Here is a 26,350-nt window from a genome sequence, read left to right as displayed (position 1 = left end):
GATGATCGGGTGAAGTCTTTCGTCGCGCCGTCGATCGCTGGAACGCAGGTGAGCACGGTTGTTGATGAGCAGATGAGGGCTGGCTGGCGTAGGTGGAGCGCTAATGTTTTTAGCATAGCTCTGTCGAGGTCCCGTTGCTAAGTTAGCTTCAATGGCGTCGTTAGCAACAGCATTGCTAGGCTTCGCCAGGCGGTACAGCATTAACCGTGTGGTTACAGGTCCAGAGTTTGGTAGTATTGTTGATCTTCTTTCTATCCTTCCAGTCAGGGGCTTATTTCTTTTGTTTCTATCTACATTTAAGCACAATACTATCACGTTAGCTCCGTAGCTAAAGTGCTTTGCTGATGTATTGTCGTGGAGATAAAAGTCAATGTGAATATCCATTTCGCGTTCTCGACTCTCATTTTCAAGAGGATATAGTATCCGAGGTGGTTTAAAATACAAATCCGTGATCCACAATAGAAAAAGGAGAAAGTGTGGATTCCAATGAGCCCTTGTACCTAAATTACGGTCAGAGTGAAAAAAGATACGTCCTGCACTGCACTCTAGTCCTTCACTCTCACGAATCTTTCATCCTCGCTTAAATTAATGGGGTAATCGTCGCTTTCTCGGTCCGAATCGCTCTCGCTGCTGGTGTAAACAATGGGGAAATGTGGGGAGCCCTTCAACCTGTGACGTCACGCTACTTCCGGTACAGGCAAGGCTTTTTTTATCAGCGACCAAAAGTTGCGAACTTTATCATCGATGTTCTCTACTAAATCCTTTCAACAAAAATATGGCAATATCGCGAAATGATCAAGTGTGACACATAGAATGGATCTGCTATCCCCGTTGAAATGTGAAAATTTCATTTCAGTAGGCCTTTAAGTGCGCACTCTTGCAGTCAATTAGTGCGCGAGGAATTTATACACACATATATATATATATATATATATATATATATATATATATATATATATATATATATATATATATATATATATATATATATATATATATACATATATATATATACATATATATACATATATATACATATACGTATATATATATATACATATGTATATACGTATATATATACATATGTATATACGTATATATATATATATATATATATATATATATATATATATATATATATATATATATATATATATATATATATATATATATATATATATATATATATATATATATATACATAAATTGTTTTAACTCAATGGGGCCCCGAGTCAAAAAGTTTGGGAACCCCTGATTTAGATCGATGTTGCTGACGAAAACAGAGTCCTTCAACTTCTTTTAGTACAAGGAGTCACTTGCGAGCTGAAAGAAGCGCTTCCCGATAAACACAGTTTGGCGCTTCACATTGAAATGACACAGCAGTTGTATCAGTCATGTGTTTTGTCTTTCTTAAAGTGACACCAACATCGAGCCTTCGAGTGACACAGCATCAATCCTTGTGTTTCATGGGGCATCAATGCTTCTGTATCGTTTGATTAATCACTAATTGTATGTATATTGTAATGTCTGCTCAGTGGCCTTGTGGTTAGAGTGTCCGCCCTGAGATCCGTAGGTCGTGAGTTCAAACCCTGGCCGAGTCATACCAAAGACTATAAAAAAATGGGACCCATTACCTCCCTATTTGGCACTCAGCATCAAGGGTTGGAATTGGGGGTTAAACCACCAAAATGATTCCCGGGCGCGGCCGCCGCTGCTGCTCACTGCTCCCCTCACCTCCCAGGGGGCGATCAAGGTTTTGTGTCAAATGCAGATGATCATTTCACCACACCTAGTGTGTGCGTGACAATCATTGGTACTTTAACTTTTAACTTTACAATGAATGATGTCGGGCAGTGGTTCTCAAACATTTCGTCACCAAATACCACTTTCGAAAAAACTTTGCTCTGCAGATACCACCGTTAAAATACAGTAGCATAGTGGGCCTAAGTATTCATTAAAAAACAAGGCAGAGGTTTTATTTAACAAGCATATTTAATATTTGTGGCCACTGTAACATTACACAAAGTTTGAACAGTAACACAATGTTCGAATATAAGCGAAATAAAAAAAACTGTACTTTATTTGATTATTTGGCGTACAACTGGATGGAGCCCGCATACCACAGTTTGAGAATCACGGATGTAGATGTGATCGGTAGCTTGTGAGTTCAATCCCCGGCCGAGTCATACCAAAGACTATAAAAATGGGACCCATTACCTCCCTGCTTGACACTCAGCATCAAGGGTTGGAATTGGGGGTTAAATCACCAAAAATGATTCCCAGGTGCAGTCACCGCTGCTGCTCACTGCTCCCCTCACCTCCCAGGGGGTGATCAAGGGTGATGGTCAAATGCAGTAAATAATTTCACTTAGTGTGTGTGTGACAATCATGGGTACTTTAACTTTTTAAATTAATGTGCTAACTTTGCTCCTCTCTGAGCTGCCACCTTACCGTGGTAAAGGAGTTTGCGTGTCGCAATGATCCTAGGAGCTATGTTGTCCGGGGGCTTTATGCCCCCTGGTAGGGTCTCCCAAGACAAACTGGTCCTAGGTGAGGGATCAGACAAAGAGCAGCTCGAACACCTCAATGAAAAATAAAACCTATGGACCCAGATTGCCCTTGCCCGGACGCGGGTCACCGGGGCCCCCCTCTGGAGCCAGGCCCGGAGGTGGGGCACGATGGCGAGCGCCTGGTGGGTCCCCATGGGGCCCGGCCGGGCACAGCCCGAAGAGGCAACGTGGGTTCCCCCTCCAATGGGCTCACCACCCATAGCAGGGGTCATAGAGGTCGGGTGCGATGTGAGCTGGGCGGCAGCCGAAGGCAGGGCACTTGGTGGTCCGATCCTCGGCTACAGAAGCTAGCTCTTGGGACGTGGAACGTCACCTCGCTGGGGGGGAAGGAGCCTGAGCTAGTGCGCGAGGTGGAGAAGTTCCGACTAGACATAGTCGGACTCACTTCGACGCACAGCAAGGGCTCTGGAACCAGTTCTCTTGAGAGGGGATGGACTCTCTTCTACTCTGGCGTTGCCGGCACTGAGAGGCGACGGGCTGGGGTGGCAATTCTTGTTTCCCCCCGGCTAAGAGCCTGCATGTTGGAGTTCAACCAGGTGGACGAGAGGGTAGCTTCCCTCCGCCTTCGGTTGGGGGAACGGGTCCTGACTGTGGTTTGCGCTTACGCGCCAAACCGCAGCTCAGAGTACCCACCCTTTTTGAAATCACTCGAGGGAGTACTTGAGAGTGCTCCCCCGGGTGATTCCCTCGTTCTACTGGGGGACTTCAGCGCTCATGTTGGCAGCGACAGTGATACCTGGAGAGGCGTGATTGGGAAGAATGGCTGCCCGGATCTGAACCCGAGCGGTGTTTTGTTATTGGACTTTTGTGCCCGTCACAGATTGTCCATAACAAACACCATGTTCAAACATAAGGGTGTCCATATGTGCACTTGGCACCAGGACACCCTAGGCCGCAGTTCCATGATCGACTTTGTAGTTGTGTCGTCGGATTTGCGGCCTCAGGTTTTGGACACTCAGGTGAAGAGAGGGGCGGAGCTTTCTACCGATCACCACCTGGTGGTGAGTTGGCTGCGATGGTGGGGGAGGATGCCGGACAGACCTGGCAGGCCCAAACGCATTGTGAGGGTTTGCTGGGAACGTCTGGCAGAGTCTCCTGTCAGAGAGAGTTTCAATTCCCACCTCCGGAAGAACTTTGAACATGTCACGAGGGAGGTGCTGGACATTGAGTCCGAATGGACCATGTTCCGCACCTCTATTGTCGAGGCGGCTGATTGGAGCTGTGGCCGCAAGGTAGTTGGTGCCTGTCGTGGCGGTAATCCTAGAACCCGTTGGTGGACACCGGCGGTGAGGGATGCCGTCAAGCTGAAGAAGGAGTCCTATCGGGTTCTTTTGGCTCATAGGACTCCTGAGGCAGCGGACAGGTACCGACAGGCCAAGCGGTGTGCGGCTTCGGCGGTCGCGGAGGCAAAAACTCGGACATGGGAGGAGTTCGGGGAAGCCATGGAAAACGACTTCCGGACGGCTTCGAAGCGATTCTGGACCACCATCCGCCGCCTCAGGAAGGGGAAGCAGTGCACTATCAACACCGTGTATGGTGAGGATGGTGTTCTGCTGACCTCGACTGCGGATGTTGTGGATCGGTGGAGGGAATACTTCGAAGACCTCCTCAATCCCACCAACACGTCTTCCTATGAGGAAGCAGTGCCTGGGGAATCTGTGGTGGGCTCTCCTATTTCTGGGGATGAGGTTGCTGAGGTAGTTAAAAAGCTCCTCGGTGGCAAGGCCCCAGGGGTGGATGAGATCCGCCCGGAGTTCCTTAAGGCTCTGGATGCTGTGGGGCTGTCTTGGCTGACAAGACTCTGCAGCATCGCGTGGACATCGGGGGCGGTACCTCTGGATTGGCAGACCGGGGTGGTGGTTCCTCTCTTTAAGAAGGGGAACCGGAGGGTGTGTTCTAACTATCGTGGGATCACACTCCTCAGCTTTCCCGGTAAGGTCTATTCAGGTGTGCTGGAGAGGAGGCTACGCCGGATAGTCGAACCTCGGATTCAGGAGGAACAGTGTGGTTTTCGTCCTGGTCGTGGAACTGTGGACCAGCTCTATACTCTCGGCAGGGTCCTTGAGGGTGCATGGGAGTTTGCCCAACCAGTCTACATGTGTTTTGTGGACTTGGAGAAGGCATTCGACCGTGTCCCTCGGGAAGTCCTGTGGGGAGTGCTCAGAGAGTATGGGGTATCGGACTGTCTTGACTGTGGCGGTCCGCTCCCTGTATGATCAGTGCCAGAGTTTGGTCCGCATTGCCGGCAGTAAGTCGGACACGTTTCCAGTGAGGGTTGGACTCCGCCAAGGCTGCCCTTTGTCACCGATTCTGTTCATAACTTTTATGGACAGAATTTCTAGGCGCAGTCAAGGCGTTGAGGGGATCTGGTTTGGTGGCTGCAGGATTAGGTCTCTGCTTTTTGCAGATGATGTGGTCCTGATGGCTTCATCTGGCCAGGATCTTCAGCTCTCGCTGGATCGGTTCGCAGCTGAGTGTGAAGCGACTGGGATGAGAATCAGCACCTCCAAGTCCGAATCCATGGTTCTCGCCCGGAAAAGGGTGGAGTGCCATCTCCGGGTTGCGGAGGAGACCCTGCCCCAAGTGGAGGAGTTCAAGTACCTCGGAGTCTTGTTCACGAGTGAGGGAAGAGTGGATTGTGAGATCGACAGGCGGATCGGTGCGGCATCTTCAGTAATGCGGACGCTGTATCGATCCGTTGTGGTAAAGAAGGAGCTGAGCCGGAAGGCAAAGCTCTCAATTTACCGGTCGATCTACGTTCCCATCCTCACCTATGGTCATGAGCTTTGGGTTATGACCGAAAGGACAAGATCACGGGTACAAGCGGCCGAAATGAGCTTCCTCCGCCGGGTGGCGGGGCTCTCCCTTAGAGATAGGGTGAGAAGCTCTGCCATCCGGGGGGAGCTCAAAGTAAAGCCGCTGCTCCTCCACATCGAGAGGAGCCAGATGAGGTGGTTCGGGCATCTGGTCAGGATGCCACCCGAACGCCTCCCTAGGGAGGTGTTTAGGGCACGTCCGACCGATAGGAGGCCACGGGGAAGACCCAGGACACGTTGGGAAGACTATGTCTCCCGGCTGGCCTGGGAACGAGTCGGGATCACCCGGGAGGAGCTGGACAGGTGGCTGGAGAGAGGGAAGTCTGGGCTTCCCTGCTTAAGCTGCTGCCCCCGCGACCCGACCTCGGATAAGCGGAAGAAGATGGATGGATGGATGGATGGTGCTAACTTTGCACTCAGTATACATGACTGTGGTACACTTGCACTCAGTATACATGACTGTGGTACAATGTATGTGTAGCAATACTGCAGTATTTACCAACAACAATGACTGTAGTGGTGAGCTAACCTTGCCTTTGTCTTTGGAACTTTACTTCACCGACCTTTCACTCCTCTGTTTATAAAGTACCGCAGCGTTCCCAGTTAAGTTATTTTCCTGCTTCTAATGGTCCTGCGCCAAACTTTGCTGTATATTGGCATATTATCTACTTCCCTTCGGCTGGAAAGCAGCTGGCCTGGTAATACTTGCACCCACTGCTGTTTGGAGAGATCCTGAAAGTGCGCCTCCTCTCTGTGACTTAACAGTCCTGCTTTGACCACGGGGTCACATTCACGCAATCTGTCACCGCCACCCAGAAGCAAGAAAACGACCTTGACTGCTCCTCTGATTGGCTGACATCCAACACCCCACCTTTTTTGTGTCTTCCACCGTCTTTGAAGTACCTCGCTACTGCAAACGCGTGATCCATCAAGCGCAGATCGCCTCGGCTGGCGGCCGAACGACACCTCTAAAACATCGGTTGGCACGGTCTCTGCCGCAGTGACGCTTTGTTTTAAGCCACGCAGGTGATGAAAGGTCGCTGTGCGCGTTCAAGGAGGTTAATGACAAATCTGCCCACTGGGGCTTGAGGGTCAGCTGGGGCCAAACAGGCCTCCGGAGCCCTTTTTTGACTTCACAATTGAACAGGCAGTGGCTGCTTAAAAACACCCTCAGGCCTTAATTTTCCTTCTTTTTAGTCCATCTGTCTTTGTCTCAGCGTGCAGTCACCTTCCTGCATCAGTTAAATACTGTAGTGTGGTTCTGTTAAGCTGCTTATCTCTCTGACAGCACAATCAGCCACTGTTAATCTTGTCTTTTGTCTGGCCTGCTTAGATTCCTCCCCAGGTTGGCTCTTAGGTAAACGCAGAGAAACCTGTCCAGGCGTGGGGCAGAGGGGCTTGTCAAAAATGTTAAATATCTGTGTGGGCTTAACTACTCGCTACAACAGTATAGGAAGGGGATTAAGATGGCCCCAAGAAACATGACAAATTGGGGGGTGCACTATTCACTTTAGCCGTCAGACGTCAGTAGTGTTGAAAAACTCAAAATGTGTTTTATGGCAATTCCAACTTTGACCACAGCGTCAGTGTCTATGCAGAGGGGCCGCTTTCCGTCATTTTCAGCAGACTGCATTGCAAAATGATTAACCCCCATCGCCTCTTCCTTTCATGTGAGATCCACCCAGGAATGAGACCATATGAATCCCTTCCCTACTGTAGTTGATGATTGGCTGAGTGTTACACATATAGCAACTCTTTACCAATCAGATTTTCTAATCTAATCTGTGTGTGACGCATTCAGCTAATATCTCTCATAAATCCATAAAATGTTTTAATTAAAATAAGTGTGTGAATGTGAGTGTGAATATTGTCTGTCTATCTTTGTTGGCCCTGGTATGAGGTGGCGACTTGTCCAGGGTGTACCCCGGCTTCCGCCCGAATGCAGCTGAGATAGGCTCCAGCACCCCCCGCGACCTCAAAAGAGACAAGCGGTAGAAAATGGATGGATGGAATATAAGAAAAATAATATTTTAAAAATGTATTGTAATAATCTTCCCTTATTGTTCCCATTGGGTTAAGTTTTTTCTTTCCCGGATGTGGGATCAGAGCCGAGGATGTCGTGGTTTGTGCAGCCCTTTGAGGCATTTGTGATTAAGGGCTATATAAATACACTATGATTGATTAATTGATTGATTGATTGTAAAACTGGTGCTGCTAGCATGTGACAGTTACATTTTTTGCACGTATGAAACCAATTATAATAATTATGGACTTTCATCTTTTACACTATATTTAAAAAAAAATACTCAATTTACTTAGCAAATGATGAAGAGGATATGATGAATAATCATAAAAATATTTTAAAAATACAACTGTTTAAAACATATATTTATATATTTGGCATGAAATCAACTGAAATTAGATTATGATACACAAGGCTATTGGTTATACTTGATCAAAAATCAATAGTCATCCCTCACCACATCGCACTTCAAAGTATGCTGCTTTACTCCATAGCAGATTTTCTTAAAGCATTTTATAAATTTTTTTTGACTAAATTAAGCATTTTAATCATAAACTATGGCTGAATGAATTAAAAAATATCAGCAGGACAGACAGTAGTATTGGACTCTAGATGAGACCAAATTAATCAGAGCGCGCTGTTCAGTATCGTTGCCACTGATAGGCTCAGTCTCAGCCCACATTACTATATTGGATTAAATGTTTGTATATGTGACAATATGGATGTATTTTTACATCTAAGGGGCTTTCATAATGTTAAAGAATGTATTTGGAATGTCATAAACAAGGATTTTTATGCTCTGGCTATGAAAATATTTGATTCCACTTTGCGGAAATTCATTCAGACGCGGAACCAATTAGCAGCTATAAACGAGGAATGACTGTATTATCAATTTAGCTATAGTAGAAGGAAAATATTTTAGAAACAGTTCATACAATACAAATTATATTCTACATATTGTACTTACAAAATGAACTTGAACTACTGTAATAAAACTCTGAGGCAGATTTTTTGACACAGCTCTTGTCTTGTTTTAGCTGGTGCCTGAGCTACCCCCGTTTTTGTAAATAATGGGAGTTCCAAATTTCACACGCATATTTAGTGGAGCACATGTTGAGAATGCCACCAACCTTCAGCCCACACACAAGGCCTGACAGATGTCCAAGGGTGGACCTCCTTGAGGGAGAGGGGGTGCAGCACAGTGAGCAGAAAGAGCCTAGAGATATCAACCTGGCCCATCATGTGGAAGTGGTCGTCATGCATTTGTAGTTTAATTCAGAAATGTACCTTTTACTCCTCAGATCATGGGAAACTCATACGCCGGGCAGCTGAAGTCTGCTCGATTCGAAGAGGCTCTTCACAATTCTATCGAGGCATCTCTGCGCTCCAGCAGCGGAGATCCACAGCCCATCTTCACGCAGCTCTACCTGAAGCCGGAGTCGTATCCCGGCAACATGGAGGGTCAGTGGAGTGCTGTGGGAAAGTTGGAGGATGCCATTGAAGTTACATGCTCTCACAGGACAAAGGCTAGAAGGCTGTCAACAATCTGACACCATCTCTAATCTTCTACCAGAGGTGAAGCCAAAAGCTGAACTCCAAAGTGGCGAGCTGCCCGGCCACGAGCTCCTGAACAGCCACTCCTCCAACGACCAGGAGGAGCAGGAAGAGGAGGAGGACGAGGAAAGCAACAGCCCCCCGCTCCCCTACCTGCAGGGCCCTGCGCCAGACGGCTGCTGCACGCTGGATGGTAATCCACCCAAACTACAAGGCCTTTTTACAGGAAGCTGTCTTCTTTTCTGACTGATCTTTCTCAGAGCATTCTTACATTACATACCTTAAGGTAGCAAATATGGTTCTGATCCTTATAGTACCAAATATGACTCATTTTCTAATAACCGCTCATGAGATCCAGCGCCCTCTGCAGTGGGCATTTATTCAAGGACCCTTACTGTCACATGAGGCGGCACGAAATGTACTACCTGAAGTCCTAGGTTTAGCCCATTGATTACCAAAAGAACATCAGTATGTACACTACCGTTCAAAAGTTTGGGGTCACCCAAACAATTTTGTGGAATAGCCTTAATTTCTAAGATCAAGAATAGACTGTCGAGTTTCAGATGAAAGTTATCTTTTTCTGGCCATTTTGAGCGTTTAATTGACCCCACAAATGTGATGCTCCAGAAACTCAATCTGCTCAAAGGAAGGTCAGTTTTGAGGCTTCTGTAACAAGCTAAACTGTTTTCAGATGTGTGAACATGATTCCACAAGGGTTTTCTAATCATCAATTAGCCTTCTGAGCCAATTAGCAAACACATTGTACCATTAGAACACTGGAGTGATAGTTGCTGGAAATGGGCCTCTATACACCTATGTAGATATTGCACCAAAAACCAGACATTTGCAGCTAGAATAGTCATTTACCACATTAGCAATGTATAGAGTGTATTTCTTTAAAGTTAAGACTAGTTTAAAGTTATCTTCATTGAAAAGTACAGTGCTTTTCCTCAAAAAATAAGGACATTTCAATGTGACCCCAAACTTTTGAACTGTAGTGTACATACTCATTTAAATAAAATATAATATAAATATAGTAGGCTATATAATAGCTTCGATAATAGGAATAGATTATAAATACAATAGAATAAATAAAATTGATTGTGATCCTGTTGTCCAAATAGAATGTAAAAAAAAACAATGACAGCAAACCAAACCAAGTAAAAGCCCAGTTCAGTACATTGTGACACCAGTTTAGGTTTTGCATAATAGCAATGTTATTTTTCCAAAATGTGGGTATACTGACCAAAATCAAATGTTTGCTGTGGAGGACATTGGTTTTCTAGAGGATATAGAAAGGATATCTGGCTGTGCAGTGGCCTAGTGGTTAATATGTTGGCCTCACATAGCCAAGAGATCAATGGTCTGAGTCTGTGCCTCGGCATCTCTGTGTGGAGTTTGCATGTTCTCAACGTCTGCAGGGATTTTCTCTGGGCACTGCGGCTTCCTACAAAGTCCCGAAAACCTGCATGTAAGCTTAATTGGGGACTTGAAAGTGTTCATAGGTGTGATTGTGAATGGTTGTTTGTCGTATCTGTAGGTGTCTTGCTTTTGGCTGGCGACCAGTTTAGGGTGTACCCCGCCTCTCGCCCAAAGTCAGCTGTAGCACTCCTGAGAACCAGTGTTCTCTGTGATGTTTCTTTTTTATCTTTTGTCAAAATCACAAATGTTCCAAATAGCCCCTAAAGAGGACACTGGTTGTCGGGAGGACATACAAGCTTTGATACCACTGCTGCTTCTCATCCTTACCAAAATGAGAGTATTTTTAAATGAATTAATGCGTCCTACTCAGGGTTCTGCCAGGCTGGCAAGGATCTCCGTCTGGTCTCCATGGTAACGGAGCCCACTGACGTGCCAAAGGGCTTCGAGCTGGTCGGCGCCAAGTCCCCCAGCATCCCTGAGCACATCCTGGTGTGCGCTGTGGACCGTCGATTTTTGCCGGACGAGAACGGGAAAAATGCACTTTTAGGTCAGCGTGATCCCGGATAGCTGTTGTGTCATCTAACTGACAGCATCTTGTTCAACAGTAATTTTCCCTTTTTTTCCGGACCGTCAGGTTTTTCAGGGAACTGCGTGGGCTGTGGCGAGAAGGGCTTCAGGTACTTTACGGAGTTCTCCAACCACATCAACCTCAAGTTGTCCACGCAGCCCAAGAAGCAGAAGCACTTAAAGTATCACCTGGTTAAGAACTCTCAGGGTGCTCTGTGCAAAGGACCCCTCATCTGCTGGAAGGGTAGCAAGCAACACCCCCGTCTGACTACACTGAGACAAAGAAGCACACATTTCAATACTCTTCTTTTGTTGCCGTTTGCCGACTTGCCTTCAGATTGTAAAACACGTCAGTTCTCCAGCTCTGCATCCACGTCCAAACCCAGCTCCTCCTCCTCGGTCAGTAGTAAAGAAAACCTAGGAACCAGCGGAAATGGTTCATCGCCCTTCTCCCTCTCAGGTGAGCCGCAATACACTTTACTGGAAACAACATTAGGTACACCTCCGCAGTCTAATGTGGAACTGCACTGCATTGGATTGAATTGAAGCATTGAATGTGTATCTTAGAGGCTTGAATTAACTTTAACTTCTTCCTTCCACTTACCCCCCTGGTATTAGATTCTCCACCAACCAGAATGACGTCAGCCTCTTCCGTCTCTTTTGGCAGTCAGGACCTGAGCAGAGAGTGCAGCTTCATCAAGCCTCTGGCCTCCACACATGGAAACAAAACCCTACCAATAGGTGAAGAAGCCTCATGACAATGACATGCAGGGTCTGGAGCATTCATTACTGGGGATTTAGGCCTGCATGTGAATGTCACTTTAGTGGCCTTGCCCTTATTTGAAAAGTTGCTTAGCTACAAGGGAATATTTGTTTTGGTCCTTGTGTAAGACAGATGGAGTCACAGTTGACCATAGAGACGAACCTCTGCTATGGATTGCTTTGACACGCACACACATACACATACACACTGATCCATACCAAAGGAAAGAATGCTGTATTGACTTTTTAAGGTTTTGCTATTTATTATCCCATTTTACAAGGTTGTGTGATACTGACACAAAAATGTTATTATCAATGTTTTGTGTATTGCATACACAGTGAATATGATATTGGCGATGTCATTGGCAATCAATGTTCAAATAGAGAAAGTCAGAATTCATGCATTCCTCACAGTACAAATGATTGCAGCAGCATTAATACATGTGATCAATCAAAAACACTTACTGCATTAATTAACAAAAATTAATCACGCAATTTATTTTTACCGTACATGCTCCTTTAGCTTAACCGCGGATGGTTACCTGAAAGGCGGCGCAGGTTGTTATACGGTCGGCGATAAGGTCAATGCAGACGTCAGTGCATGGGTGAGTGAGGAGACTCTCACTGGGGTGTTTACTGGCAAAATTCCCTTCAAAATAAATCTTGATGGTACTAAGGTTTTGACCAAATAAATGACATGCATTCAAGTAAAATCTTAGAAAAAATGTTTGTGTATGATATTCCCACAATAAAATTACATTTGTGTCAAAATAATGGGGTCTTTTTTTAACAGATAATCTAAATTATGCATTAAGTAATTTACTGTGATTATTCAAAAATGAAAAGTGTGATAAATTACACAAATAATGTAACTCAAAATCTGCTTAAAGATATAATTGTTTTCCTACATTTAAAACATTTCCTTGTGGTCTACATAACATTTAATGGTGGTGTTTTGGTCAAATTTTTGCATAAATTATGTTTTACAGACCATCTTCAAGTCGCTTTCTAACTGTCTTTCCAGAATGTGCCGTTTTGTGGGCGGTCTTATTCACATGTCAAAGCCCTCCTCCACGCCAAGCCCCCTTCAACTGCATCTCTTTCCCATCAGCCATGTTGTAGTTTTTAGCGCTTCTATATCGAGTCTACCAACAGATATACGTGAGAACTATAGGCTACTTTTTTATTAGAAATGGCTACCGCGGCAGATTTTAGCATGCATGTGCATGTACGAGCCAGTCTACCCCTTAAAAAGAGGATAGAGAAAATTAAGGAACTTATTGACTACAACTGGATAAAAAAGGCAGACTCACACAAAGCTCTTTGGGTAAACCTTTACCGTACAAGGAAATATCCGCTGACATAACTAAGGGAAAATATGTCACTTCTTAAATCCTAGTTGGCTCGTTTGTAGCAAGTTTGGAAGACGGCAAGATGGTTTGATATCACATTTTCAGGACTTATGGGGAGCCCAAATACACAAAAACAGATATCAATAGTTAAGAAAAGTTGTTTTTACGTAATAGGGCCCCTTTAAAGATAGGAGATGCACGCTGATATACTTAGTAGTTGTTTACAGCCTTGGATTCATAGTTCTATCTATAGAGGGCAGACTTTTTCCATCTCTTAGGATTGTGCAGGTGTACCTAATGTTGTGGCTTGTATCGTCCTGAGAGTCAGCGTCTTCTGCAGTGGAAATTTGGGTTTGGCAGCTTGTTTGTTTTTTTCAGAAATGTGTAACTCTGACAAAATAACTTGACCAAAAACAAATGGGTTCTCAGGAGAATATTAACTTGATTTTCCATATGATTTACCAGTTCCCACAGCGCTGAGGGTAAACGGGCCGACCAATGGCTTGAGTGTTGATGGGCGTCCTCCTCTACTCAGCCCCTCCCAGGTTACCTTAGGACCTCCAAGTCAAGGTTATCGAACATCTGACTTGGGAGACAGTCCGGGTAAAGCTTTCCTTTCCTCCAGTTCAGACAATCCAGTATTTGTTGGTTTTTGTGTTTAAAATAGGTTCATGTTGTTTTTAAGTGCCCTCAGCCATGAACTCCGGCCCACCCAAGAAGCGCCATCGAAGCTGGCATCCCAGCTCCATTGTGCCAGTCCCTCCCACGGCCGTCCCTGTGCCAGCAATCAGGCCCATCGTCTGCTCTCCAGGTTGGTGTATGAATGTGCTTCCGCATGAATCAGACTGCAGCTTGACCCTCATGTGTCTGCTTTTGATCGTATGTCATGTTTGCGGACGTGCTCAGGCTATTTTGTTAATAAGCTCTCCTAGGTCTGGTTTGATGACGACAAAACAACATCACTGACATTCTGTGGGGTCGTTAGGGATGATTTGATCTCCATGGAGATTGAGCTACTGGAGAGTTACAAATTATTTAAGAGTAACCTGGAGACAAAAGAGAATGTATCCAATATATTTGTGATCATGCTCATGCCATCATTGCACATTAATTGTCTCGCAAATGTGTTTCACTTGATTTATACAGCAGCTAATCACAGTATTGTTACGCTTGTGTATACTGTACAAACAGGTTCTGTACTGGGGGGACCGACTCCTCAGCCACCGGGGCCGGGTGTCATCCAGCCCCAGCCTGTCAGTGCTGGAAGCACGGTGATTGTATCCGACAACCTACTCAACTGTGCAGGAGTTCGCCCTGTCATTCTCATTGGTACCCGACTCTTTTTCCATCTTGTATTCATATCAACACATGCTGGAAATATATTGTAAAGTTGTTTTGGGGGGGATACATTTCCAGAAAGCTAAGGACCGGGGGGCCGGACTTATCCCTTTACTATTATTTTGAGTTTGGTCTATTTATTTATCAGCGCTCGCTGCTGTTTTTAAGGACGATCTGCAAAAAAAACTAGTCAAAGATCATCTCTATGACAGAATTCTTGTGTTTTTAAGAATCTGCTGTGTCTCACAAGTTTTTTTAACTGAACTCGCGGGCTATTAGTTGAATAGCACAAATGATGAAAAAGAGAAGACCTTAAATGTAATCTTGAGAAAAACTACTAGTATAACAAAAGAAGTTGAACAAATGACTACTGACTGCATTTGAGGTAAACAATCTACAGAAACACACCTGAGTTACATAAATCACATTACGAAAATGAAAATAAGTTACTGCCAAAAAAGAGATGATTAGGGGTGCCTTGAGCAAGTTTGGACCCCAGTGTTTAATATTTGGTAGCAAGATTAAAATGCCAATGCAATGATCTGCCAATTTGTTTATAGTGGTCTAAGTTGCTCTATACCAGAGGTTCTTAACCTTTTCCACGAAAAAGGGGCCCGGAGCCCGCTCAAATATTAACACAAAATGAGTAATCTTTCTCTTGATTTTAATCGTATTCAATGATTATATCTAACCTACTTATTTTACAACCTTTTCCAAATGATATGAACCCATGTGTTAATAACAAAGATTATTATTTATTTAACACATAAACCTTAGGCTTAGGTCAGGCTGATTGGAAAAACTAAGCACCAACCAAATATAAGGCATAAAAAGGGACTCATAAATAACTGACAAACAATACATTTACATACAATTATTGTTGTGCTAAAATAAACTACTTTTATAATGAATATGTTTCTTAACTAAACTGTCCAAAAAATTCAGTTAAAATTAAAATATAGCTTCACCACTTTACTCATAATTTTTGTGCTTAAGAAATGACTTTATCTCCTGATTTCTTCTGTTTGATATTGACATTACTGCCACAAGTGGTGGAAAAGTGTATTACAACTACAAGATATTTTTTGGCGGCCCTCTGGGGAGCGCTTGTGGCTTGACAGCGGTCTCTGGCCCTGTGGTTAAGAAATACTGCTCTATACAACAATAACATTTTAGTGTTTTTATGACTTTGTGAAAAAAGTCTTTGTCTCCCAAGTTTTGAAATGAACCTGTCAGATGAATGGCCCTGCATTATATTGTATGCAGTGCCCTCAGTCTCCTCTTGGATAACACTAATACAATGGAGACTCATTCTCCTTCATCTTACTCGTGTTTTGCTGCGTCGATATTACATAATATAGGAAAGTAATGTTGACCTAACACAGTTGCAGTTTCCCTTGCGGCATTACTTCCCCCATCTGCTGCATTGTTTACTTTATTGTTTAACGGTGTTTCTCCAGGGCACGGCACTTTACCTTATTTCTACGGCAACATTGGGGATTTGGTGGTGAGCCCACTGCTGGTGGGCTGCTATAAGAACAGCCAGTTGACGGAGAAAACCTTGGAGACTCTGGGCCTGAGCAGCAGCCAACTGCTGAGCGTGGAGACCATGATTCTTCTTACGCTGCAGTATCTGGCACGTCTAGGTGAGCTGCAGAAGACACACAAAGGATAAACACTCTGTACTATACTTGCAGGCTAGCGAGGGTACTGACCTCTCACTCTTGTTTAAACACCACCCAGTAAAACAAATACACAAGTTAGTAGTGCGTGCATGTGTAACCCGTAGGGGTGTAACGATTAGTTTTAACAACATTTGTGGTAGCCGATACGATTTAGAGATTTTTTCAGAACGATACAATATGACACGATTCATTGAGTTGAAATTGATTCAGTAACTTTTTAGCAAAAAAATAAATAAAATGTGACTGTGACATACATAGCGGATACTGGACATTGAAGGTGAAGTTTCCTATATTCCTGTTTTTTCTTGTAAGGGAATTAATTATGAATGAATTTGGATACAAACAAGCAAGTAAACAACACTTAATGGCCAATGCGTTCACATCTTATTTGAATAAAGTGCAACCAACACTTCAGGTTGAAATTACAAGAGGAAACATTTTCTGCTCACATTTTCAATATTCAAGCAACTTTCAATCAAAGTAATGTAACAAACATTTTAAGTGTAGATTATTTTACCTGCTAAATAAAGTTCCCCGACTCGGCCATACAGTATCTGTCCCCTCATCACCACGAGCTAAACTGTTTTCAGATTTGTGAACATGATTGCACAAGGGTTTTCTAATCATCAATTAGCCTTCTGAGCCAATGAGCAAACACATTGTACCATTAGAACACTGGAGTGATAGTTGCTGGAAATGGGCCTCTATACACCTATGTAGATATTGCACCAAAAACCAGACATTTGCAGCTAGAATAGTCATTTACCACATTAGCAATGTATAGAGTGTATTTCTTTAAAGTTAAGACTAGTTTAAAGTTATCTTCATTGAAAAGTACAGTGCTTTTCCTTCAAAAATAAGGACATTTCAATGTGACCCCAAACTTTTGAACGGTAGTGTAAATTAATGTATCGATATATCACTCAGTTGTTACTCCTCTAGTCATCCGCGTGGTTCAGTCGCTGATTTTTCTGTTCAATCCGGGACTCGAACCTGGGTTGCCGGCCTGAGAGACAAGGGTTCTAGCTACCGAGCTCAAAGCCGGGGCTGTCAACCTGGTAGCCAACTCTGTTCTTGAGGTTCCCAGGGCCATGTGTACCAACGTACACATGGCCCAGCCAGACTGGCTGGCCTCCGTCACACATGTGCTTCGAAAAAGCAATTCCTCACCTAACTTTTTGGGTCATGCTCGTATTTTGGTGCGTCTTGCAGGCCCAGAGCAGATCCCCCTAAGGGAGGAGTTAGAGCAAATCGTTTTGAAGGCCATGCTCTGTTGCCCCGGCGGTCCCACCATCTCCCCTTCCCAACTGCCCTGGTTGGCTCGACTGGAGGCCAGCGTCTCCGGGGGCACCGTCCAAGTGGTGGTTACCCATAATTCCCTGGGGGAGGGCATTTGCGAGTCACTGCGCGCCCTCAGCGAGGTTCCCCACCACCAGCAGTCGCTACCCATCTACGTGGTCATCATATGTGCCTCTAAAATGAACAACAGCGAGTTCTGCGTGCTGGTCTTAGGTATGTTTCTTTTTTTTTTTTTTCACTATTGTTTTGCATGCCAAGACATCTAACATGACATGTTTGCACCACAAAGGGAAGTACCAAGCACGGGCTTTGGCGGAGGGCATGCTGACTACTAACGAGTTCCTGAAGGAAATCAGCTACGAGCTCATCACAGGGAAAGTCAGTGTGTTGGCATCTCACTTCAAAACCACCTCTCTAGGTAAGTGATAACTGGTTGCACTCTAACAGATAACAATACTTGTCATAAGAACAACAAATTCCAACATAATCTGAGGTATGAAAATCTTCATTTGTTAAATGTTATTACCAGAGCTAACTCATTTATCTAATACATTTTTGAAGTACTCAACACACATGATTTGATGATTTGGTGTAGCTTTACTCCAGAATGCAAGACCATGGCTGCGTGTAGGATCGTAAAATATTCATAATAAATAATCTGTTCACACAAAGCAATGTTTAAAAAAAACACAGAAAGGTGCATAGAGCTAACTAAAGACAAAACAGAGAAACCAAGACTCCCACTTACAAGGACTAATTACAGATCAAAATACACTGCAGTTAAGAACAGCATTACGAACCAAAACAAAAAACAGATGTTACAAAATAAGTCCCAAAAAGTAATGGCAAAGTACTCCAAACTTTCATGTGGAAAGTGACTGCCGAGTATGTAAGTCATACATCCGCAGCCAAGAAGAGCTTTTGTAACCTGTAACCTGTTTTAAAAAGGTTTTATTATAATTGTTATACCAAATGATATTGCGGAAATCGGTTTGAATCGAGAACTTTGTTGAAACGATAATTGTATTGAAGCGAATCGTCACTCCAGGAATCGGAATCGAATCATGAGCTTTTGTAAGTTTCACATCTCTGGTTATTAGTACTATTTAGTGAATTGTTGTTTTCTTTGTTTCTTGCATTGAACAGAAAGAGCACAGTCCACCAAGTCAAATTCCTTGTGTTTTAAACATACTTGGCCAATAAAGCTGATTCGGATTCTGATTCCGATTCTGGTAATGGGAATATTTCAGACACAATTGCAAATGGTGAATAATCATGACGAATTAATTTGAAAACTGTAATTAATCTGATTCAACATTTTAATAATTTGTGATTGTTGTATCAAATTTGAATTGCACTGTATCAGATCTGGACTGAACTTGGTTTTACGCTACATCTTCCAAGCCAGCAGACACAAAGTTAGTTAATTAGTTAGTTTTTACAGCTGTAAATATTTGAATATTCTTAGTGGATCAAATCTGCTCACTATCATCATTAGTCATGCATGAGTGTTACACACCGATGTTTAATATTCATGCCACTGTGTGTGTGTTTGTGCTCATGTTCTTATGCATCCGGCTGAACATTTGCCTCGCTCGTGGCTGTGTGGCGCCTTGTGTGTGTGTCTGTGTGTGTTACCATGGGGACTGCTTGTTTTCACAGGGGACAATCTGGACAAGCAGCTGGTGCGGTATCAGCGCCGACGGAAAGGCCAGGTCATCCAGCCCTTCCAGGGCGATGTCACTGACTACATCCACTCACAGGAGGCTGCCAGCATGTCACCACCTACAGACAGAGGTGAGGAACTAAACAGGATTAATTTTGACTTTGGAGCACAGAGTGAGGCAATATTTAATACCCGCCCTCTAGAATAGGCCTAATTTGATCTGACATGTTTCAAGAATCATTAAAAGAAGATTTTATAAGGTTGTATCTTTCCCTTGTTTCCCACGTCAGATCTGCTGAGTAAGGTCTTCCAGATCTTTCCGACCCAGCTGAGCGTGGCCCGTCGCCTCCTCTCCCAGGTCTGCTCCATCGCTGACTCAGGCAGCCAGAACCTCGACTTGGGGCGCTTTTGTAAAGTGGACTTCCTGGTTTTAGTCCCGCCCTCTCACATTCTGGTAAACCAGACGGCACAGCGCATCCGACATTCGGGTACGTAGCCAAAGCGGTGACCATGCAGCCGTAGTAGGAAGTGTCTTATCATTGCCTCCTATTTTCCACAGGCGTCCTGGTGGACTTAGGTATGGAGGAATCCTGCTTGGCCCAGCAGAAATGCGACAAGTACGTAGTGCGACTGGACACCGACGTGCATGGCAAGATGGAGGCTTTCATGAGGAAAGTCAAACAGAACCCTTACACGCTGTTTGTCCTCATCCACGACAACTCACATGTTGACCTAACGAGGTACGAGACACACTTGTGAGTTGTTATGGCTGCACGGTTGGCCTTGTCCTCTAGAGGAGGAGAGAGGAAGAAGGCTAACAAATACAATGGAACGACCTCGAAGTTTGCATAAATGCTGGTCAGGTCATTGAGTTTTATTTTCCATGCTCTTCTGCAGGTGTTATTTAGCATAGACACACAATCTTACACGATCCAATCCAAGGCTGCTTAAGAATTGATAATTGTAAATCCAAACAGCTGTTGTGTTGGATACACTATATTGCCAAAAGTATTTGGCCACCTGCCTTGACTCACATATGAACTTGAAGTGCCATCCCATTCCTAACCCATAGGGTTCAATATGTCGGTCCACCTTTTGCAGCTATTACAGCTTCAACTCTTCTGGGAAGGCTGTCCACAAGGTTGCAGAATGTGTTTATAGGAATTTTCCACCATTCTTCCAAAAGTGCATTGGTGAGGTCACACACTGATGTTGGTGGAGAAGGCCTGGCTCTCAGTCTTCGTTCTAATTCATCCCAAAGGTGTTCTATCAGGTTCAGGTCAGGACTCTGTGCAGGCCAGTCAACTTCATCCACACCGGACTCTGTCATCCATGTCTTTATGGACCTTGCTTTGTGCACTGGTGCACAGTCATGTTGGAAGAGGAAGGGGACCGCTCCAGACTGTTCCCACAAGGTTGGGAGCATGGAATTGTCCAAAATGTTTTGGTATCCTGGAGCATTCAAAGTTCCTTTCACTGGAACTAAAAGGCCAAGCCCAACTCCTGAAAAACAACCCCACACCATAATTCCTCCTCCACCAAATTTCAGACTCGGCACAATGCAGTCCGAAATGTACCGTTCTCCTGGCAACCTCCAAACCCAGACTCGTCCATCAGATTGCCAGATGGAAAAGCGTGATTCATCACTCCAGAGAACGCGTCTCCACTGCTCTAGAGTCCAGGGGCGACGTGCTTTACACCACTGCATTCGACGCTTTGCATTGGACTTGGTGATGTATGCCTTAGATGCAGCTGCTCGGCCATGGAAACCCATTCCATGAAGCTCTCTGCATACTGTACGTGGGCTAATTGGAAGGTCACATAAAGTTTGGAGCTCTGTAGCAACTGACTGTGCAGAAAGTCTTTGCACTATGCGCTTCAGCATTCGCTGACCCCTCTCTTGTCAGTTTACGTGGCCTACCACTTCCCATGGCTGAGTTGCTGTTGTTCCCAAACTCTTCCATTTTCTTATAATAAAGCCGACAGTTGACTTTGGAATATTTAGGAGTGAGAAAATTTCACGACTGGATTTGTTGCACAGGTGGCATCCTATGACAGTTCCTCACTGGAAATCACTGAGAGCGGCCCATTCTTTCACAAATGTTTGTAGAAACAGTCTCCATGCCTAAGCACTTGATTTTATACACCTGTCGCCGGGCCAAGTGATTAAGACACCTGATTTTGATCATTTGGATGGGTGGACAAATACTTTTGGCAATATAGTGTACATCCCGGTCATTTGTGACTGTATTTTTAAAAAGTGCAAGCTTGTAAGTGACATACAAACGAGAGTCTTTATTTTACCGTATCCAGCGCTCTGTCGGGCTCTGTGTGCCACGGCGAGCTGCAGGGTCTGGCTGACAGAGTCGTCAATTGCCAGGAGGTCCTGGAGGCGGTGAACCTGCTGGTCTTGCAGGTCAGCTGCTTCCCGTACACGTTGCAGACGCACCAGTCACGCATCAGCGTCCACAACGAGGTGCACTGGCCCTCCAATGAAAGCCTGGTGAGGATCAATTCACCACACTGTTATTGTTTTGCTTCCATGGTGTTATAAGCATCCCTGATTATAACAGCACAGTTGTCATACAACTGCTCCACCTAGTGGACATAAACTACACGTACATTCTGGTAATAAAGGTGGAAGTGGGGCATAATCACAGATGTATTGTTAACATTGACCTACATGGGCTGTGATGTATTTTATTGTGCAGTAAGACTCACAGAAAGGCCTGAAAACGCTAATCTGGATCAAATTTTACACCTTCAAAAACAACCACCTTTGTCATTAAGATGCATGCATTACTCTATTGACAAATTTAATGTATAAAATACACACAGTTGGCCCAGTTGACTAAGATAGTTTATTATTTAAGTTTTTGCTTTGGCCTACTTGTAAATGCCAATCACCTCCTTGGAAGAGACAGCGAGCTATTTTTGGTCCATTACTGATTATAGATAAGGTGTTTTGTTGCATCTTCCAGCAAGGAGTGCTCTCTTCTGGCGAGTTGGTCTACTTCGGCCTGATGGACTACAGCAGATCCCTGCAGTGGGGCGTGGCCAGCCCCATCCTGCGCTGCGACGATGCCTTTGAGAAGATGGTGCACACGTTGCTGCAGAGGTCAGAAGTCACAACTTTATAATGACGATAAAATGACTAATGTTTTTTTTTTTTCCGTGTCACCAGACACCCGCACCTGCACAGCATGGTGATTCGCAGCTACCTGCTCATCCAGCAGTACACAGAGGCCATGATGGCGCTCACCTCTTCGCCGTCCCTGAGAGACCACATCACACCGGAGACGCTGGCCATGGTGGAGGACTTGATCAACGCCCCCGGCAGGGAGGGCTCCCAGGGGCGGGGCCACATGCTGCTGGTCCGCGTGCCTTCGCTGCAACTGGCCATGCTGGCCCGGGAGCGGCTGGAAGACGTGCGGGACAAGCTGGGCCTCCAGCTGTGCTTCGCCGTGCTACTGGGAAGCCCTGCTTCCGAACTTAACCTGCCCAGGAACTTCACAAATCGCCTACGGGTGAGGAGCCACTCTGAGATTGTTAATAACTTCCATTAGAATAGTTATTATATGTGTGTGTGTGTGTTGAAGACATGGCGGGGCGGTGAGAATGAAGACTGGGTGCCGCTCACATACGAGGATCTAGAGGGTCTGCCCTGTATTGTCATTCTCACGGGGAAAGACCCTCTTGGAGAGACCTTCCCCAGGTAATTCCCTATTATTAACAATCCTTGAGTGTATAATTCCGTTGACTTCAAATAAATTTCCACTTTTCAGGTCTTTGAAGTACAGCGACCTTCGCCTAATCGACTCCAGCTACTTGACGCGGACGGCACTGGAGCAGGAGGTGGGCCTGGCCTGCACCTACGTTTCCATGGGGGTGGCCAAGGAGCCCAAAAAGACACCGGGCCCTCGGGAGTCCGACGTGGAGAAAGCCACCGCCAGCATGAATGACGGAGACGAGCTGGAGCGACCTCAGAGCAATGGCAGCGCAGCAACCAGGACCTCTGGTGGGTCGCCGTCCCTTTGAGTTTGAGTTGATTTATTTCAAGGCACAATGCACATTTATGAACACAACACAAGATGTTGTGTAAATATGCCAGATTTTAGCAAGGATGCTAATTTCCATCCACAGTCCTTAGACAGATGAACACAACAGCACAATACATTACACCAGTGTTTTTCAACCTTTTTTGATTTCATTGAAAAAATCCAAAGGCACACCACCAGCAGGAATCATTAAAAAATGAATTCAGTAGACAATAAAAAGTCGGTGTCGCAATTGTTGGATATGAATTTAAACCATAACCAACCATGCAGCACTATAGCTCTTGTCTCAAAGTAAGTCTACTGTCACATCACGGCGTGACTTATTTTGAGTTTTTTGGTGTTTTCCCGTGCGCATACATTTAGTTCTTGTCTTGCGCTCCTATTTTGGTGGCTTTTCCTGTTTTGTTGGTATTTTCCTGTTGCAGTTTCATGTCTTCCTTTGAGCGCTATTCCCTGCACCTGCTTTGTTTTAGCGATCAAGAATATTGGAAGTTGTTGCTATCTTTTTTTGTGTGGACATTGTTGATTGTCATGTCATGTACGGATGTACTTTGTAGACGCCGTCTCTGCTCCACACACTGTAAGTCTTTGCTGTCGTCCAGCATTCTGTTTTGCAGCACCGACACTCAACAACGGCACACTATTTGCAGATTATAATTATTGGTTTGCAAAAAATATTTTTAACCCAAATAGGTGAAACTGCATAATCTCCCATGGCACACCAGACTGTATCTCACGGCACACTAGTGTGCCGCGGCACAGTGGTTGAAAAACACTGCATTACACAACACAATAAAATACATTAGAATTAAATTTAAAAAAACACAGGCATATAGCAGTACTTTTAAGATTGTTTAGAAATGTTTGTATGTTTCTTTCTTCTTTACATTGGTTGAAAAACACTGCATTACACAACACAATAAAATACATTAGTATTAAATAAAAAAAACACAGGCATATAGCAGTACTTTTAAGATTGTTTAGAAATGTTTGCATGTTTCTTTCTTCTTTACATTTAATTCCGGTTGTATTTACAATTTTACTCTCTTAGGCTCTTTGGTAGAAAACGGTGTGAGTTCATCAGACGCCACAGATTCCCTGCAGAAGCCCTCCACGTCTACCTGTACACCAGTGGGTGCAGACACATCAGGTTTCAAGCAGGAGTGTGACTCCATGGGAAGCCAGCTCTCCTGTAACCCTCCCAAATCCTCCAAAGCCCCGGCCTCCCTTTACTCCAGCTCATCCTCCTCGTCCCCATCACCGTCCTCCTCTTCCACCCAACGGCCCAGCCAGTCCACGCAGTGCAGCCGCAACCCGAAGCCCGCCCGCGTTTCACCGAGGACAGTCATCATGTCGCGAGCGGCGTACAATCTGTTGGCGGGCGACTCAGGGAGCCAGCTGTGCTCCTTCTCCCTGCTGCCACATGCCGACGTGGCCTGGAACAGCCCTCTGAGGCCCCCCATCACGGCGAGCCTGCAGAGTGAGCAGCAGAGCACCTACTACCGACAGTGGACCGTTGCCAGGCAGCAACATGCTGATTACGAAGCTCCACCTGTGCCGCACCCTCGACGTCTTCTGCTCAGTGGACCCCCACAGGTAATTTCACACTTTATAATAATGAAAATCTTTAGAAATACTTTTTTTTATGGGGAACTGCTCTTTTTTTAAATGTTGTCTATCATACACAATCCCAATGTGACACAAGAACATGTTTTTACTATTTTTTTGTGTTTTCTAAAGTGTAAAATACAGCTCATAAGAGTCAGCTTTTGCGCCCATAAAGCCCTCTAAAAAAATCTGAAAACCACGAACAATACATGTCATGACCTGCACATTAATAACCAAGTGTTAGCAACATTGTTGTTATAAGCGCTAACGCAGAGGACATACTATTAGCAGTGCACTGATCAAAGAGCGCTAACTAGCTTATGCTATACTGAGCTGCTGCATATTGCCTCTGTGAGTTGGTCAAAAGTTAATTCTAGATAATAAATCATCCCTTTCACTTGTATAGCAGAAGGTTGTGGCCATAAACCGAAAAGTTGACCAACTTTGACGTTCAATTTAACCTTGAAGACATCGCTAGGAATACCCGACAAGACGCTAGTCGGGGGACACAAGTCTATTGCTGAAAGATATAAACATCCCGTCAGTCAGCATCCCACTGAGAGCAGACGTTGTACAGGGAGTGATTTTTTTAATTGTCTTTGTAGCTTGTATTTCTTGTTAAGCACTTAGAAATAGTGCTACTTGCTGGATCTGCTTATCACACAGCTTCTCAAATGTGTAGGTCATCCTCCGTATATTCAGGCTAAAAAATATAAGGTTCTAGACATCATTTGTCCCAAAGTAGTCGTTGTTGGCTCTCATAAAGTCTGCCATGATATGTACAGGTAGTGGTTATTGTTAAATGAAATAGCGAACGATGTGATGCTCTCTGTAAAATCAATGCGCTGCCGTAATGCTTAAAAAGACCAAATTACGTAAATATTACCGTAATTTCCGGACTATAAGCCGCTACTTTTTCCCCTCGTTCTGGTCCCTGCGGCTTATACAAGGGTGCGGCTTATTTACGGCCTGTTCTTCTCCGACACCGACGAAGAGGATTTGGGTGGTTTTAGTACGCAGGAGGAAGACGATGACACAATGATTAAAGACTGACTTTTCATATACCGGTAGGCTGGTTATTTTGATAACGTACAGACGAGCACTTTGTATTACTTTGCACCGTTGTATTATTTGTACTCTGCACGAATGCCGTTCGCCATGTCAAAGATGTGAAAGTTTGATTGAATGATTGAAAGATTTATTGTTAATAAATGGGACGCTTTGCGTTCCCAAGCAGTCATCTCTGTCCCGACAATCCCCTCCGTGGTAGCAGGAACCCCTATATACTACGCTAATTACACATCAAAACCCTGCGGCTTATAGTCGGGTGCGGCTTATATATGGAGCAATCTGTATTTTCCCCTAAATTTAGCTGGTGCGGCTTATAGTCAGGTGCGGCTTATAGTCCGGAAATTACGGTACATGTTATAATGAATGTGCTTGTTACTCCATTACATACATAGATACATACATACATACACAGCGTGTGTATAAAACGTTGGTAGGAGCTTTTGGATGTTTTTTTAGAGGGCTTTATAGGTAGATTAGATCAAATTCCTATTACCTGCATTGTTATCCACCTCTTGCAAGCGTTTATTTACTAGTTAGAATGCATAAAAAAAGAAAGACA

At 44.5% G+C, this 26,350-nt stretch overlaps 1 protein-coding gene and 1 long non-coding RNA gene across 15 annotated transcripts in view; one reads left to right on the top strand and one right to left on the bottom strand.

Moving 5' to 3' along the window:
• LOC133630739 (uncharacterized) overlaps positions 1 to 26,350 on the bottom strand; it is a 123,511-nt gene that overhangs the window by 80,413 nt on the left and 16,748 nt on the right. For 4 of the 7 annotated variants that reach the window (XR_009821325.1, XR_009821327.1, XR_009821326.1 and 1 more), the window contains exons 5-11: positions 22,249 to 22,562; positions 21,962 to 22,164; positions 21,359 to 21,554; positions 19,027 to 19,173; positions 15,880 to 16,055; positions 11,557 to 11,626; positions 8,697 to 8,882 (exon numbers count right to left, since the gene is read on the bottom strand). This is a non-coding gene — a long non-coding RNA (uncharacterized LOC133630739). Of the gene's footprint in view, positions 1 to 5,205; positions 8,586 to 8,696; positions 8,883 to 11,283; positions 11,370 to 11,556; positions 11,627 to 15,879; positions 16,056 to 19,026; positions 19,174 to 21,358; positions 21,555 to 21,961; positions 22,165 to 22,248; positions 22,563 to 26,350 lie in introns of those variants that run through there. The other 3 variants (XR_009821331.1, XR_009821332.1, XR_009821328.1) reach the window with 3 other exon arrangements.
• The window catches only part of greb1l (GREB1 like retinoic acid receptor coactivator), a 133,750-nt gene that overhangs the window by 90,821 nt on the left and 16,579 nt on the right, over positions 1 to 26,350 (top strand). For all 8 annotated transcript variants that reach the window (XM_062022442.1, XM_062022449.1, XM_062022447.1 and 5 more), the window contains exons 3-23: positions 8,711 to 8,870; positions 8,983 to 9,156; positions 10,756 to 10,932; positions 11,020 to 11,196; positions 11,290 to 11,412; positions 11,571 to 11,693; positions 13,532 to 13,669; positions 13,752 to 13,877; positions 14,258 to 14,395; positions 15,865 to 16,050; positions 17,302 to 17,601; positions 17,678 to 17,806; positions 19,051 to 19,185; positions 19,345 to 19,542; positions 19,614 to 19,794; positions 21,368 to 21,557; positions 22,036 to 22,172; positions 22,239 to 22,581; positions 22,654 to 22,769; positions 22,840 to 23,072; positions 24,164 to 24,708. In XM_062022442.1, the coding sequence (XP_061878426.1) occupies positions 8,714 to 8,870; positions 8,983 to 9,156; positions 10,756 to 10,932; positions 11,020 to 11,196; positions 11,290 to 11,412; positions 11,571 to 11,693; positions 13,532 to 13,669; positions 13,752 to 13,877; positions 14,258 to 14,395; positions 15,865 to 16,050; positions 17,302 to 17,601; positions 17,678 to 17,806; positions 19,051 to 19,185; positions 19,345 to 19,542; positions 19,614 to 19,794; positions 21,368 to 21,557; positions 22,036 to 22,172; positions 22,239 to 22,581; positions 22,654 to 22,769; positions 22,840 to 23,072; positions 24,164 to 24,708 (4,026 nt within the window). In that variant the 5' untranslated portion in view covers positions 8,711 to 8,713. The remainder of the gene's footprint in view (positions 1 to 8,710; positions 8,871 to 8,982; positions 9,157 to 10,755; positions 10,933 to 11,019; positions 11,197 to 11,289; positions 11,413 to 11,570; positions 11,694 to 13,531; positions 13,670 to 13,751; positions 13,878 to 14,257; positions 14,396 to 15,864; positions 16,051 to 17,301; positions 17,602 to 17,677; positions 17,807 to 19,050; positions 19,186 to 19,344; positions 19,543 to 19,613; positions 19,795 to 21,367; positions 21,558 to 22,035; positions 22,173 to 22,238; positions 22,582 to 22,653; positions 22,770 to 22,839; positions 23,073 to 24,163; positions 24,709 to 26,350) is intronic.

Source organism: Entelurus aequoreus, linkage group LG16 (assembly GCF_033978785.1).
Source record: "Entelurus aequoreus isolate RoL-2023_Sb linkage group LG16, RoL_Eaeq_v1.1, whole genome shotgun sequence".
NCBI lineage: Eukaryota > Metazoa > Chordata > Actinopteri > Syngnathiformes > Syngnathidae > Entelurus > Entelurus aequoreus.
Note: the sequence above shows the minus strand (reverse complement) of the source record. Positions and strands in the feature narration are given on the sequence as shown.